A 17,910-nucleotide genomic window follows, 5' to 3' on the forward strand; every position below is an offset into this window, starting at 1 on the left:
TAGAAAACTAATGAAACTCCATCCTATTAGCCTTCAGACCACTAATAGAGCACAGAGCAATTAAAACATCAACAGTTCTTTCCATCAGGTTGTTTTTATGAAATGTAAATATGAAGCCTTCCACTTTTTTACAGATGCACCGAGAAGGTAATTACTTCTTCAGCCATCAGATCTTAAGAAAATAGAAAATTCACTAACGCGTTCGCAAAGGACGGAGTTACACAAGTGTTATAATGTAACAAGATTTTATGGAATGAAACTGTAAAAAATACCATTTTTTGAAGAGGGGTCAAACAATACTTCACACCCCTGGAAAAAAAAACCGATAATTTAATTGCATTTTTTTTCATCTATGATATTTATGAACCACATATTTTCTAAGAACTTCTAATGAATGTTTTGGTGTGGGGTTTTTTATCTAATAAACATCATACTGAGATAATGTTTTACTTTTCATTATCTGTACTTAACACTTTTGAATTTTAAAGAAGCTTTTTATTTTTATGTATTTATGCGTAACATTTACAACTTTTAATATCAATATTAACCAAAAGCAATTTAATAACAAAAGCCGATATAACTAAAAATCTTGCGTAACCTTACATTCTAATGTTTTTAGCTGGAGACATTTGGCCACCCAATCAAACTGGTGATAACTTAGAGCTTTTTGTGACTGACATATGCAGGTATGGCATAAGGAATTTTTATTGACCATACATTTAAATTATATATTTGTTTATGAGTCAAAAAAATGACGACATAAGAACATTCTTAGAAAAAAACTTATCATGGAATCCTAATCTTTCGATAAATACAATGTCGTTAAGTATGGATTTTCGATAGATAGAGTTTTATGAATATTCATATTCTGAACAATGATCCTCATTTGTGATAAGTATCAGTCATAAATTTTAATCTTCCAGTGAAAGTAAAAAAGTTTTTAAAGCTTGCTGATTCTATACGAAATTGTATACTGCTTTTCAAGGTCTTGCACATCCTCAGTTTGTTAAGTGCATTTGGTTTTTCATTGGCCCGTGAAAAAAATCAACCCTCCCCCTCTTACCCTTTTTTAGCGAAAATTCGACAAATACTGTTTATTTACGAGCGAATAATATCTATACAGAGACATAGAAAGGGAGAGATAGTGTTCCAATTGGAAGGAAACATAAATAGTCAATAAATATATTTTTGTGAAAATCACCGTCTAAACTTTTATGCAGTGCCCAGACCTTATCAATCATATTTAGTGCAACAAACTCTCAACAAACTATCATCTTGTACAAAAAATGTTATCTAGAACGAAAGCTGAGTCAAGAAGTTTTTCTAAATAATTTCAGTCTTTTTTTTTTTTTTTTTTTGCTTCTGCGAGATGCATTAAGGCAAAACGTAAATTTGCATTATTGGCACGAGATCAACTTATAATTATAAAAGAAGATCACTTTTTCAGTACCTAGAAGTAGATAAGTAGATCTACATAGATCTATACATCCCTGTTAATTATAATTAACAGGGATATATTTTTTGTCTTTCAACCACTCTTCATTCTAAACCGCTATTATAAAGCTATTTTTAGTCAAAAAACAATGAAACTTTTTTCATTGTCCATGCTAAGGTGTTCTTTTGTACATTATATACAATGCTCGATATTGAAAATGCAACGCCAAGAAGGAGTGGTCAGAAAGTGATGAAATTTGGAAAAAAGACAGAGACAGTAAGGAATAATAAATGATCTTAATTTCAAAATGATGGGCAGAATACAGAGCGAGAACGGCGTCGGCTCAGTAGGCTGTAGGTCCACCGCGGACAGCGATAGACGAAGAAACACGTCTAGGCATGAAGTCAATAAGGATGCGGAGGGTGTCCAGAGGGATGACTCTCAATTCCCTTTCAACCATTTGCCACAGATCGTCTTCTGAACGAGGCAGGGACACAGTCTAAAACGGCGTCCAATCACATCCCACACATGTTCGATTGGTGACAAGTCAGGAGAGTATGGTGGCCAGGGAAGCATCTCTGTGCCTTGAAGAGCATGTTGACAGATGCGAGTACTGTGTGGTCGGGCGTTATCCTGCTGAAAAATTGCATTAGGTAGCCCTTGAAGGTAAGGGATTGCCAGCGGCCGCAGCACATTATCCAAGTATCGTTGGGCCGTTATAGTGCCCAGAATACAAACTAGAGGTATTATGGAATTGTATGCAATTGCGCCCCAAACCATTATGCCACGTTGTCGTGCGGTGGGACATTCCACAGTTACTGCCGGATTAGATCTGTCTCCACGTCGATGCCACACACGTATGTGGTGACTATCACTGGTTAAGCAGAAGTGGGATTCATCTGAGAACGACGACATTTTGCCATTTTGTCATCCACGTCGCTCTAGTCCAGCACCAAACTAAACGTAGCTGTCGATGTTGTGGGGTCAATGGCAGTCTTCTTAGCGGACGCTGTGATTTGCAGACCACGTGCAACCAAACGACGGGAAATGGTTCTGGTTGACACTGGAACATTCAGGGTATCTTGCACCTGCTGCAGAATCGAGGAACAAGTGACTTGTGGTTCTGCTACAGCTTGTCGGTGGATTCGTCGATCCACGCATTCTGACGTCACTCTGGCTGCCCCTGCACCCCTCAATCTTACCACATTTCGTTGTTCCAACCATCTTCGGAATAGCCGATGCACCGTGCTCGCATCCATGTGAGTATCAGCTGCGATTTGACGTACGGACCAACCTGCCCTTCTCAGTCCGATCACCCTACCCCTCGAAAATCGTCTAGCTGCTGGAAGTGTCTTCGTTGACGGCGGCCTGGCATTCTCTCGTGTTACACGTATCCTCCAAGACAAAAACAAAATTTCTTCGATAATTCTCTAGTCTGAAATAACGACACGAATATTGCCCATTGTGCAAGTTCCTTCCCTTATATCTTACTTCACGTGCGTCGGAGAGGTGCGCATTTCACATCATTTACATAACTCAGTGATGTACGTCTACTCTAAAATTTTCATGAATTTCTGAACACTCCTTCTTGGTGTTGCATTTTCAATGTCGAGCAGTATATATATATATATATATATATATATATATATATATATATATATATATATATAATTATTTAAATTTTTGACACACGTTGTTATAACAATCTACTTATGAAAAACAGCGTTAAATGTAGAATGGAGAAGGGTGGGGCTACATATCTGTTGGAAAAATGTATAACATCATTTATCGGACAACTTTTTTGCTGAAAATTTAGAAATATATTTTTAATATTTCAGGTCATTATCATTCAAGTACCTGAAAAAACTGAAAGTCAAGAACATCCCAGCTTACAGGTACTGGGCTGATAATACTCAATTAGATAATGGAAAATATAATCCAGAAAATAAATGCTTCTGCAGCGATGACATTTGTTTACCAGCAGGAAGCATCAATGTCAGTGCGTGTAAATTTGGTAAGTTGACATCAGATCTCAAGCAATTTCATATTAACATTGAATTATGAAACACTGATATATGATGCACTGAAAGTAATTCGAATGATAAACAGCTTGTGCCGAAAAATGAAGAATGGCTTATTGCACAATTTATTACTCGTGAAAACATCAATCTTTTAAATCGTAGTGCAATAATCGGTAGCACAATCATATTTATACTATGAAATAGTATATAAGCGTTCATATTATGAAATATAAACAAGGAATAGCTCCTCAATTGCTTTTGCGCAGCAAAATGCATAGACATCAGTTCTAACTAAAGCATTAAATTGTAAGTTGAGATGGAAACGGTACGCAAAAGAGAATTCAAAAATGGTACTTTGAGTTGAACTAATTAACAGAAAGAAGTTTTGCTAAGCTAAGTTTAAATTTTCAAAAATATTCAGATGGGAACTAACAGTTTTATGGAAATATGAAATCAATGTTTCTTTATAGATCAGCCTTTCCTTCTCTCGTTAGAAAAAGTGAGAGTTTGACGTGCATAAATGTCTGTGTAGATGTAGTATAATTCAAAATAATTTAACTTACAAATTGTCAACCCATAAACGAGGCAAACACAATAACGATGATGATGAACGACTAAAAAACTACAGTATTACGGTTGATGTTCGAAAACGTTGTGCAAAATGTAAAACACAACCTCTGCACTTGTACGATCAGACATTTTATTTCACGGTTGTTTTTTCGAAATTGTTTCACAAAGCGTAAAATATTACCTATGAACATTTCATGACGAGCTACTTTCAAATAAAAAGAATAATGGGTAATGCATATCAGCATATCTTAAAATTATGCAGTCAAAAACATTTTGTGACTTCATTTTTTCTTTCAGATGCACCGGCTGTAGTGTCCTATCCGCATTTTCTTTACGCAGACTCAATTTACAGTCAAGGTGTAATTGGTATGAAGCCAGACCCGAAGCTGCATCAGATGTACTTGGACATAGTGCCGGTAACTTTATGAAACAGTTTATAATAAATTAATGTTAATTAATTTAATAAATTACTATGTTCACTGTGCAATACATGAGCTGAGAGAAAGTTGAGAACCTCTAGACGACGCTGTAACCGAAAGCTTAAATTGCCAGTTTTCGTACGCAGTTACGATCGATTTAAGAAGACATGACGACGTAAATACAGTAATCAGGGAAAAGGCGGACCTGCACTTTTTGTTTGAGCGTGCTAATAGAAATGATCTATAAGCCGAAAGATTGCACAGACACTGTCTCCTCAAAAGACACAGATGTTAGGCAGAAATAAGTTCCAGCCATAGACATGAGACCCATGTCTATGGTTCCAGCGATTTTATCAGTGTCTTTGTAAAACGGAAACCTTTGTCAATGGCATGCATAATACAGGTGTACAAGGTGTGGTGTGCAGGTGTGTACCACACCCGGTTATTACTATCTCGCCCACCCATGCGAAGCATTTGAGTTCGACGGATGGAAAACCCGGTTTCTAAGTTATTATTTGAGCAAATGCAAAAATGTAACCTTTTATTTTCATTTTCTCTGATAGCGGTGAAAAAATCTTTAAAATGAAGTTTTACTTTTGAACTTTGATGAAGTGTATTAAGGAAGTTATGACGTACGAACGAAAAGCACCTTTGAGAAGTACACTGCGTGACAATTGCTAAGGAACAGTTGCGTTTTTCGGGAAAAACAAAGAATAGACAGTTGTTAAAGAATTGGAACGAAATAAATATTTAGAAGGAGCGATGTGTATTTATTGTAGAGCAAAATGGTTCAGATATCGTCATATCGAAAAATAAAGAACTTTAAAATTAAAAAAGACGCTCTTCGGATGATTTGCAAACAGCCGCAAAAAAATTTATCTTCAATTTAGCATGATAAAGACATGAATACCTTTGTAAGATGTGTGATGTCCTTTGTCAGTAATGCACATTTTGCATTTGTTCTCCATGCTTTCCTCTAAACTATAGAGAAGTTCTTGGAGGATCTTGTCCCACTTCTCTATCAAAGCAATTTTGAGCCCTTGCTCAGCTCGAGGAGGGATGGTTCTTCGTGAAACACGTCTGCCAAGAGCAACTCAGGTCTGTTCAATAGGATTTGGATCTAGAGAGTAAGCAAACCATTGCATACGGAGAATATTTGCACTTTGCAGTGTGTCCGATACCTTAATACTTTTAAATGGGCGCACATTATCGTCCATAAAGGAGAAAGTCTGGACCTACAGGACCCCTACAAAGACGAATATGATCCAGAACAATCTCTCAGCAATATCGTTGAGATGTAACACTTTTTCACTTAAAGATGTATAGCCAGTGGTGGAGCTACGCTTTCTGCCGCCCAGGGCGGTTCCTCAGTTTGCCGCCCTTTTAATGGGAAATAGTTTATACAACAAAGAGTCAAGAGTGTTTTAATTAGGTTTTAATAAAAAAAGCAAAATTATTTTTTTTTTCCTTCTTATTTTTCTTTCAGAAGGAGAAAAAAGGAATTCAGAGCCCCACCGAAAAATTCCAAAAGATAAGTCGACATTCGGAATTTTAAGCAATTTTTGATAATGCTTATAGAAAAGAGGCGTTGAGCTCCCTCCAGATCTTTTTTTTTTTTTTTTTCAAAATTAAAATCAGTTTTATGCTTTCTTTGGTGACGTTAGGGAGTTGGGACTTCTCAAGAAAATTTGCCAAAATTGAAGTCTTAAAAAACAATTTTAGGCTATCTTTGGATACGTGAAGATATTGGGGATGGTTCAGCGGTGCTATCTGGAAAGCTTTTCAACTAAACTGAAAAACACGTAAATGTAGGCTGTATCTGGTGATGTAAGGGCCTCCCCTAACTCCAACAAAGACTGAATTTTCCTCCCGAAATATTTTCAAACTTGAAATCAATTTTAGTCTATCTTTGATGACGTTAAAGAGAATAGGAAACGTTCGAGAACTCTAAAGAAATTTGCAAAATTTTCAAAAACGCAATTGTAGGCTATCTTTCTTCCTATTCTAATTAATTGAGAGAAATGGAACAAACATCATCTTGTTCGGAAAGGAAAGTTCTTTCCAACGACACGTAATGTTAGGGGGGGGATTTTTTACCCCTAATTAGGCAAAAACGTGAAATTTCAGCTTAGTTAATTATGAAAAAATTGAGAATTCGGGCTTCGAAGTGCAGATCCCCGGGGTACGTTCGAATTTTGTGCCAAGTTTCAGAGCTGTAGGTGCTATGGGGTCTTCTGGCCATTGGGAACAAAGAAACAAAGAAAGAAACACCGTCACCTTTATATATATATAGATTACTAGAACACAAACATTTATATACACTAACTTTTCTGTTATCATAATTTTTCCAAAAAGAGCCCCCCCCCCCCTTCGTGTTCCCTTTACTTCCTCAAAGATAGTTAAAACGTTTTGGAGGTTTCAGTTTTTAAAAGTTTCTGGTGACCCCCCCCCCCCCCCTCTCTCTCTACTACCAGAGTTCCATTCCTCTAATGTCACTAAAGATATCTTAAAGCTATAGCTTAAAAAATAAATTATCACAAAATTGCGCCCGATATCTCCCGTATCCCCTCCCTCTTACCTTACAAATTTTTTCCAAGACTTCAGCTTCAAAACATTTTTGGGTGAAATTATTCCTAGCACCCGACCTAAAGTTCCTTAAAAATAGCCTAAATTTAGTTTTAAAACTGCAGTTTCAAATTTTTTTTTCCTGGGTTCCTCCCCCCCCCCCCTCCTCTTTTTTACTTAAGCAAAGACAGCCTAAACTTCATTTAAAACTATAGATTCGGTAAATCTCCAGGGGAGATCTCCCTCCGCCCTTTAATGAACTTCAAAAATGGCCCAAACTTGCGTTATTAATATTAAATTCGGAATTTTTCTCGGAAAAAGCCCCGATAATTCCAGTTTCCACAGTCTGTGGCCATCTTCACCTATACACACTCTTCATCACCTATCTTTTAATGTGATAGATTATATAAATACTCATATGCAATAGAAAAATTTTAAAATAACTGCAACAGACTGCACGTTTAGTTTATCCAACATGTTTTCACAAAATCTTTCGTCGCATTGTTTTTTTTTTTATTTTATTTTGTTTTTGCTTTGACGTAATCAGGTTGTACTTGTTTCATAAAGAACTCAAGGTGTTTTTTTAAATCTAAAATTTTTTATTCACATATTGAATAGCAAATTTAAAAACGGGATTTAAAAGAGGCTAAAAAAAAAAAAAACTCAGAATTATCTTTTGAACAGGCGGTTTTAATTATTTTTTGTGTCATGACCCCATTTTTAAGAACCCGAGACTCGATACATGTACTGTACATGCATAAAACGTATTTATATAAGGCACCACGTTTGCACTAAGTGCTTTAATGATTTCAGAAATGAGACTAAGATAGTTAATCAAAAAGTTTTAGCTAATATTTTGAACTTAGATTATTCATCAAAACGATACTTTCTGATTTACTGTACATTTGTGTTAAATATAAAACATGAAACTCAAATTTCATAAATGTATGAAATGCAACACATAATAAAATTATTTGTCCATAAATAAGATACTAAATGTATGAAATATTTTTTCTTCAAAAGTGAGCTAAAACTAATTGATATAAAACTTTAGACTATTTTTGGCTCTCCTCTGATATGCCCCCCTCTTGGCGAGATTTTAATTTTTCGCTCGATACGAAAATCGCCAATAAGGCGATAACTTGGCAACCCTGGTTTTGCAACTTGAACGCTGGAAAGTAGTTTCTCGAAGTCTGTCTTTTTGCACGTGTCTGTGTGGTAGGAGGTAGGTGCTCATATGTTCCGCTCTTAGGGAGATTTTAAGTTGAATACTCTAAAATAAAGTTTCAACTCAAACTTTATTTTAGAGTATTCTTTTTCTTGTTGTTTTTTAATGTTAATTTAGTTGAATTTTCTATTTTAATTATGAGTTCGGTTTGTGATGTTGTCCAAATGTATCAATTGAAATTTTTGAATGAATCTTCTTTTTCTTTTTCGTCAGGTCGTCCAACGTTTGGACGTACCGGAGTCCTAAATAGATTTTTTATATTTAAACTAATTGAAAATAAAGAGGTTTTTTTAGAATTTTTAAGGGAAATTGGTTTACTTAAGAATGAAATGTTATGTTCTAGATGTAATTCTGTTATGAAAATTAAAAAAACTAAAAAATGTTCAGATGGGTTAATTTTTTTTTGTAGAAAGGTTATTGGGGGTGTTGTTTGTGGAAAAGAAGCAACGATCAGGAGTGGGTCATGGTTTAGTTCTAGCAAGTTGAAAATAGAGGAGATTTTTTTGATAACATATGAGATTTTAATTGGGACCAAAACTGCTGATATTGAAAGTCAATATTTTTTTTCATCGCAAACTTTAGCCGATTGGCGAAATTATATTAATGAAGAAATATTAAATTACATTGAATTAAAATCCGAACAAATAGGGGGGGTTGGGAAAGTTATTGAAGTTGATGAATCTAAATTTGGGAAAAGAAAATATAATCGGGGACATGCAGTTGAGGGACAATGGGTTTTTGGGGGGGTTGAACGGGGTTCGGGGAAAACTTTTTTGGTTGCTGTTGGGGATAGGGGTAGGGAAACTCTATTTTTGGCAATTAAGCAGTGGATACTACCAGGCACGACGGTGCACTCCGATTGTTGGAGGGCATATGATACATTGGGGGAGGAGGGGTATGAGCATTTAACAGTCAACCATAAACTTAATTTTGTAGATCCAGAAACTAAATGTCACACTAACACAATTGAATCCACATGGAGACACGTTAAAAGTACTCTACCAACATATAATAGATTAGGGGATTTTAAATTTTATTTAGCTTATTATTTATACAAAAAAAATTGTGAATACAAAAATGAGGATATGTTTGTAAAGTTTTTGGAAATAATTCGCGAAATTAATTGGGTGGAGTACAAAATACAAGTAAAATAAGGTTGTTTTTTTTTGGAATTTTTTTTGTCAAAACAAACATAATTTAAATATTTTTGTAAAGTAATGATAATAAAAAATGGGATAATTTCCCTAAGAGCGGAACATATGTGCACTGCCTCACGTGAGGAAGTAAAAGAAAAGTAAAAAAGGTAAGTGAACATATTTTGAATTATTGTGTTTTTAGTGTGTTTCTGGTAGTTTGTATTTTGGTCTGGTTGGCATTTTTGTAGCACAAAAATGGTGTTAATTTCACATAAAATGTGTGACTTTATTGTATACTGAACGGAGGAGATCTGTGACTTATATCCGACTGTGATGTATATTAAAAGTCGGAGGGATAACGGACCGAGCGGCAGCGAGGTCCTGGCGAGCCCGAGGTCTCATAGTACTTTCGTAATGAGACCGAGGCAGGGCCGGCGAGCCGAGGTCTCATTACGAAAGTACTATGAGACCGAGGGCTCGTATCCCGGAGAAACAACCGAAAAAAATTAATGCATTAATTTCATTAAATAATTAATGACATAATTTGAATTTTTCCTGTTGGCGCTAAAAAAGCATCGCTAAGAACGATGTATGACATATGACGTCATACATAGTTTTCTTGGCGACGCTTTTTTGGCGCCAACAGGAAAAAGTCGCCAAGAGGGGGGTATATCAGATTTGTTCCCTATTTTTTTTTACAAACATCATTACTCAGAAGAATCTTGGCCCATGGACCTAGGATCGAATCTCATCCATGTTATTGGGGTAGATATAGCTCATATTCTAGTCTAATCTAATCTAAGCCCATATGACCTCTAGCGATCCATTATTTTTCGGTCTGCTTATAGCCAAACACTGGTGCACAAGATGGTTGATAACTTGGATTATAACTTGGACCGTTTATAAGCAAAAGTACTAAAGTATCAAAAATTGATAACCAGAAAAAAAAACGCCTAAAATATTTGTAAAAACACAAAGTAAATGACAGACTTGATAAAAAGCACATAGATGAAACAGAAGACTTTTTTAAAAGATGGAAATTGAATAGCATAAGAACTGTCTTAAGATCGTGATCTGGAGATTGTGAGCCCCTGTTTAAAACTCTAAATCCAAAGGAAAGGAGTCCTAAATCTGTGGTCAAATATCATGATTAAAATTGTAACACGTTAATCTTTACATAACCACATTATTTTAAAATATGGCCATTCAGATTATTTCACAACTTAAGCAGTATGATAAAGTATTTGTTTATTAAAAGCAAACATATGAAGCTTAGTAAATGTAAAAACACAAAATTTCTCATTCTGTAAAGAACATTATTGTAAGTAAGTAACGTACCTTTAAAATGTTCAAAAACACGACGAAGATAATTAGGGTTGATCCATAATGTTTACAAACAACGCGTGCTGCTGTTTTTGCGTAGTTCTTCTTTTTTCTTTCTCTCACACACACAGATTGAGGTTTCTGCTATTCCACTGGGGAAGCTTATACCTCTATTAATCCACAATGTTTCCAGGATTTTTGTTTTCCCAAGACAGCACAAAGACAACACAATAGATGGTGGTGCCATCTATGGACAGTTCGAGAGACAATTTAGAACCAAGCCAGGAGCCGAATAACTTCCTAGTCTGGCACCCCCAGAGGTATCGTTTCACTTGGAGGACATTGTGACCACGAGCATATGTAACGTCGCCCAGTCACCATTAATGACGACGGTGGGTCTTCGACCAGTGAGGATCGAACCCGAGACCCTCCGGTTCCGAGTCCAATGCCTTACCGATCAGGCTACCACGGCCCTGCGTAGTTTCGCAGAAATTAATTTGAGTTTCCGACTGGTTACACGCAGAGCTGCCAACCTTTAAAAATCCAAAATCGTAGCTGCATTTTGCGGCGGCGTGGCCGCTGCTTCAGAATCAAACAGTGATGAATTGTGAACAAATTAAAGAACAAAATAATGATACTTAATGAATTTCAAATAGGATACAGAAAATATTAATACGAAATAAAATATTTTATACTGAAAGAATTTTAAGATGATACATTCTTGATTATTAGCTGTACCTTTCACCCGGTCGGCATGTCTTTTTGAAGTAACATGCTTGCGACAATCGTCACGACCACCATGTTCAACTGAAAAATCGCGATTACAAATAGTGCATCTTGCATAACCCGTATTTAAAGATGAAATAAGGAATGGCCAAGCGCTTTTATATTCTTCACGATATTTTTGGCAGTTGTTCTGCTTTTTTTTTTTTTTAACTTCCTTTTACAAAAAAGGAAGTATTGTATTCGCGAAAAAAATTTCACTCAAAAATCGGTCTTAATTTCCATTTTGCTCACCCCCGAATGAATGTTGAGTTTATTTTTCAACCCGACCACACGTGGATGTATGCCTAGGAACGTACCGACACTCGAAATATCCATTTTGACGATCCCGAGTTAATTACAACGAGTTTTCTCGTGACGTCTGTATGATCGTATGTATGTGCGTATGTGTGTATGTGTGTATGTATGTCGCATAACTCAACAACGGAATGTCCTAGAAAGTTGAAATTCGGTACTCAGACTCCTAGTGGGGTCTAGTTGTGCACCTCTGTTTTTGGTTGCATTCGGATGCTCCAAAAGGGGTATTTTGCCCCTTTTTGGGGGAAAATCATTGTTAATTTTGATGTCAGCTCAAGTGGTGTTATAACTTGGCGGACACTTGGCGATATATTGCCAGTCTTTTGGTCGTCGTTTTGTCGCCAACTTGACGAAAAATTTAGCGATTTTTTTTTTTTTTAATCTGGTTTCAATTTGGCCACTGTTGGTGATATTTAGAGAGTAAACTATTGAATCACATTAAAACTGCCAATAATGAGAAAATGACATTAAATTGGAGTAAAAGGAAGTTATGTGATGCACACATCAGCTCGTTGTAAAAGGAAGTAATAAAAATCAGCTCCTTTCCGAAGAACCCATAATCTGCATGAAAACAAAACCGGCAGCACACGTGTAGAAGTTTGCTTTTCTGAACTTACGGGTTCAATTTTCACGCAATTAATGTTTTTTTTATTATTTCTTGTGATTATAAATTTAAAAAAAATAATTTTTGGACCCGTTTTCGTAGCGTCGTAGTTTAAAGCTGTAATTCGTGGAAACTACGATTTTTTCGTAGCAGTTGGCAGCTCTGGTTACACGGCCCACGTGAAGAAAAAAATTTTGACTTTCGAAAGCACAAAAAACTTTTCGACAAGTTAACAGCTGCTGTGATTGAAAAAAATGCAGCAAAAATTGCTGTAAAAAATACTGTATTTTTTCAAAGTATAAATACGTTATACAGTACAACTAACCAACCTTATATCTATCCCTAATCGTTGTAGCAAAGAAAACTGTGATTTCCCAAATACTCTCAAATATGCATACAATGTGTTCTCAAGTGTATTTCCAAACTTCGATTGAATAGAAATCCTTAGCCAAACACATTCGGAGTACTTTTGGAACATTTTCTTCATAACGTAACAGGATAGTAAAACATTTCAGCGCACTTTCATTATTGCAGAATGCATTAGAAATGTATTTTAGCAGATATTCAGGCAACTGAAATACTTTTAGTATTCCAAATGTGTACCGGTTATTTGCAGTGTACTCTTTTCGTCAAACATCAAACATCATGAGTTTTCGTATGAATCATGAGCTTGTACTCGCTGTCTTTAACGAATCCTCTGGTGTAGCACGCCCTTTGAACTTGACTTTACTTTTCTTGGTTCTGTCTGTGATGCAATTTTGCATAAATCTCTTCTTCCTTAGAAATTGTCAAGCAGTGTAATACATAATACTTTTTACTTTGTTAAAATATTTTTTAAAAAAAACTGCGGTTTACCACGTTAGAATCAATTTCTTGCTCCATGGTTTTAACAACAGAACTGTGACTCAGAAACCTTCAATGAGTTTAAATTACATATTAACGGAAATTTGGATTAGGATTCTGCTGAAGAAAATTAATAATAAAAACGATTTTTTCGGCCCACCCATGCGGATTCGAATTCACGATCTTCACGCTAGTACGACGACGCTCTAACCTACTGAGCAAATGTGTCTCCATTTTTGAAACAATGCGCAATAAACAGAATATACCGGGGAGAGGAGTCGCCAAAAAGACGTAAAATATGCATTTTCTCTTAGTATTTCACCGGAAGTGGGGAAATGGGTTTAAACTACGGATATTATACTAGCGTTTAAATCTATTGTAGGGATATCACTGTTGTTGCAAAAATAGACACAGTACGTAGATGAGATACGTAAATTAGGCTAATATTTATTACTTCACTGTTCTAAAATCTATCCTTATTCTATTAGAAAAAAAAGTATTTCATTGGTACGTATAGCTTATGTATAGTTCACATTATTGCATTTAAATAAAAAGTTGAGATTCTCAGCTAAAGGTAGCACACTTCGTTTGATCAACGTTGTAAACTGGTTGTTGAGATTGCTACAACCATTTTAAAACATATATGAAGCATTTAAATGTTGCGTGTGTACTGTCTGTTTTCGAACTTCGCGACTAGCAGCTGCGAACGGCTCCAATTGAAAAAGGGGTGATGGTTTATAAAGGAAGCGCACTTCCCGATGCATTCATTTTGTACTTGCTCGTTACTTCCTTCTTGCTATCGCCCCTGCTTTGATAAAATCAGAAGAAACCTGACGCATGCGCAAATTCGAGTAAGGTTTCGCGTTAAAAGATCAGACAGTACTACCTGGGTATCCACCTGTAGCGAGTAGAGTCGCTACTTTAAGTCCCTTCGGCAACTAGATACCGCTACGGCAGCAATTCGGCGCCTATTGTTAGTAAAATAAGATATAACAACGTTTTATTACACAAAATTTGCAGATTAATGCCAATTATTGATTTTCTGAAAATTATTTTTTAATGAATAACAATAAATTCACTTCATTTGCAGGAAATGGGAATTCCTATAAGCGTAGCAGCAAGAATGCAAATAAATATCGTGTTCGAAGGAGTTAAGGACATTAGGTAAGCAACCCCATCAATTTCCAATTTATCTTTTAACCTACTCATAAAACGTTCATTTTTTGATTTAAATTGTCTCTATATATTTAAAAAAAAGTAACGTCAAAGAAACTGTTAAAGAATGTCGGTCGCTGCCCTGCGTCCAGGAGACCCCATAGCATCCACAGCTATGAAATTTTGTTCAAAATTATTTCATGCCCTGGGATTTGTACCTGAGGCTTTTATTTTAAATACCGATTTTTTTTAGTTAATTTTTTGAGCTAAAATTTCACATAAATTGCTTGTTAAAGGTTTGAAAGATTTCCCACACCCCTTAACGTTCTATGTCGTTTAAAAGAGATTTGCATTTTTTCCTGCATCAACAAAGCTAGTTCCAATTTTCTCAATTTATTAGAACAGCAGATATAAGGATTTCTATTTCAGCGGAAAGTCCTAAGCTCAACTAAATCCAAGCCCGGAGCTAAAAAGCAAAATATATTACTAGAGACCACGAATTAGAAGGTGACTTTCAAATGTACAAAACTGCCGTTTTGCAATGCTCAGGAGTATAGCTGTGCAAGTTGGTACAGGTTGGTTTGGAACCCGGGAAAGGGGTGCTGTTAAAAACGCTTTTTTTTATGTATCGGTTATGCCAATTTCTATCAAGTTCTTGGCTTAAGGTTGGGAGCGGGATTGTGTTCTAATTATGAGCCCTTTACTTAAATTCTATTTTCTACGGGAAGGAGAGGGGGGATTTGAATTTCGTTCCAAACGGAACTCGTAACGCGTTTTTAATCTGATTCTTTTTACTAGGCGATTTAAATCATTACGATTTAAATAAGATTGCGAAGCAATCTTCGGGGGTGCGTAAACGAGCAGGAGACTGAGCCCCCTAGTCTGTATAAAAAGAACTACACATCTCGATGCAACAAACAGCACCAGTTTTAAAATATTTTCGGCGTCATGAAAAAACGCTTCAAAAATCAAAGTCTTCCTCCTGTAGCCCCCACACATTTCGCGAAGAAGGGTTTAAATTCAACAAAAACGAAATTAACTCATAATTTATAAATTATGGAATAGAGATACACTATTTATGCACCAATCAATTATATTAAATCAAACTCATTTCAACGAAACACACAAAATACTTACCACCTTTGTGTTAGCATATTGATAGGCTTAGTAGTTTTAATTCCGGTATGCTTCTTCATCTTCAGAAGCACAACAGCCTTTTGCAGGCCAAGGCTGACTTGCCGATCCTCCTCCAGCTGACCCTATTAGTCACTACGGCCCTCCATCGGTTGATTCCCATTAGCTTGAGGTCTTTTTCAACATCGTCCATCGTCCAACCATCGTGGTTGGACGATGTTGAAAAGGTGGTCGTCCTCTACGTCTAGTCCCTTCAACTCTCGAGAAAGTCACTTTTATGGTAGAAAATTATCAGCGTATCTATACAGATAGCCTAACCACCTAAAACGTGAGGAATTCTCTAGTCTCACTATATCAGTCCCTCCAAATTTGACATATTTTTTGTAAATTTCATAGTTGAATTCTTCAACGATTGAGGCAGTGAGAAGCAAAGGGATGTAAGTGGACATTTTCAAGTTTTGAATAAAACGCGTTTAAAGATAACGTGTTAGGTAGGCTTTCACTGAAATGTTTTCCTAAATCATGCTGTATAGCAGCAACTACCAAGGCTAATTTAGTATCATCTCTTGCCCCAAGACAGAGGAGAGGTTCACCAACCATGTGTACTGGTAATCTCCAAATTTTTAATTTTGCCACTTGCATCCCTTTGCTTCTCACAGCCCCAATTGTTCTGTTGAATAGGTCCAAACATTTTTCTTAGGATTTTTCTTTCAAAGATTATAAACTTTTCTTTCTCTGATTTACTTAGGGTCTAACATTCACTTCCATACAGAACAATAGGCCTGATAAAAGTTTTATAAAGGCTTAACTTTGTTTTTAGGGATATAAACTTGGATTTGAATTGGTTTCAGAGACCATAAAAACTTCTACTGGCCAAAAAGATTCTATTATTAATTTCAATTTTCAGAAACGTTGCTACTTGAGATCAGAGTTCCTAAGTAAGTAAATTGTTTTAGTTTCAAATGTGGAGTGGAGTCACCTAGTTTCAAGGATGACAGATCAGGAGATTTATTTGTTGAAATCAAAAATTTTGTTTTGTCCTCATTAATAACAAGTCCCATCTCCTTTGCCGCAATCTCAAGATCTACAAAAGAGTTGATAACATAGCTTTTTCATCTTAAAATGATGTCAATGTCGTCGGCAAAAGCGAGGTTGGATACTTCTTTGCAAAATAGTATCACTTGTGTTTAGACCAGTGTCTCTAATGGCCTTTTCCAAAGCGGTGTTTGAAACAGTAAGCAAGAAAAGGAATCTCCCTGTCGACGGTTTTTCAGTGAAAAAAGGATCTGAAAGACCTGACAAAATTTTTACTGACCTGACAAAGACCTGACAAAATTTTTACAAGAAACGCTTTTCAGAGCCATTCTGAATTCTGCTATACTGAACACCAGTATTTCGTGCGATTTTGCAATCTTGTAAAACTGTTATTTTATAAGGTAAAATAACGGTATTTTCGGTATTGGTAGAAAATAATAAATAATTTTTAATTAAAGAATTTTTAACTTATTAGATACCTAGTATTATTTTCAAGGCCTATTTTTTTTTCATAAATGAGACTATCAAAATCAATCATTTGATTCTAAAATTTGATTTCGAGAACACGAATTAACACAGAATCAATGAATAAAAATGCATCTTGTATTTTCTTCCCTACACCTGATCTCAATGCAACAGCATAATTGTGGTTCAAAATTACGCAATGACTTTTAGATTATATTGGAAATTTGGATCAAAATTACTTCGAGGAAGAAAAAAGTCATTCAACTTCTGTACACTTTTCAAATGTATGTTCCTAAAGGAATTATATAATAAATTTCGGCTCCAGGCGACATTTTGTCTTTTTTGTTTTGTTAAACTTCTATTTTTTGGTATTTATATTGTCTCCTGTTCCACCGTGTTGCTTTTCTCGGACGACTTTTCATCCAGATGCTCATACTTCTTTGCATTGAAAAAGGTGTTCCTTGTAACACCAAAACACGTGTCCGCTGTAATTGGCATTTTTTGTGCTTCAAAATGTTGGATAACTGATTACTTTAATTCCCTTTAGAGTTTTAAACGATTTTATCAACTTAGTTGGGGGAATATGATTATATTTCCACCGATATAGCAAGCACTCAAATGCATCTAAAACCACTTTTCTAAAGGGATATTTAATAAAGAAAACAATTGTCTACATTTTGCATTTCTCTGCAACATTTTGATTGTTAAAAAATGTTTCATAAAGACAATTAAAGCGCAAAAATGTGCAAGGGATTTACACTTTTATTGCACTTTTTATGTCTTTCTTTTTAATGCTCTGGTTTGTTCGTGCGGGAAGCACAATGCTGTTAATCGTTCATCGTTTGTATTATTTGTAATAGATTGTAATTATTTTGTAGTAAATAGGATCAGCGAGAA

General features: G+C 35.6%; 1 protein-coding gene across 3 annotated transcripts in view; it reads left to right on the plus strand.

Annotated features, from left to right (window-relative positions):
* The window catches only part of LOC129218423 (scavenger receptor class B member 1-like), a 126,082-nt gene that overhangs the window by 84,246 nt on the left and 23,926 nt on the right, over nt 1-17,910 (plus strand). For all 3 annotated transcript variants that reach the window (XM_054852676.1, XM_054852679.1, XM_054852677.1), the window contains exons 8-11: nt 620-686; nt 3,274-3,449; nt 4,324-4,442; nt 14,315-14,388. In XM_054852676.1, coding sequence (XP_054708651.1) covers nt 620-686; nt 3,274-3,449; nt 4,324-4,442; nt 14,315-14,388 — 436 coding nt within the window. The remainder of the gene's footprint in view (nt 1-619; nt 687-3,273; nt 3,450-4,323; nt 4,443-14,314; nt 14,389-17,910) is intronic.

This window comes from Uloborus diversus, chromosome 3 (assembly GCF_026930045.1).
Source record: "Uloborus diversus isolate 005 chromosome 3, Udiv.v.3.1, whole genome shotgun sequence".
Lineage (NCBI taxonomy): Eukaryota > Metazoa > Arthropoda > Arachnida > Araneae > Uloboridae > Uloborus > Uloborus diversus.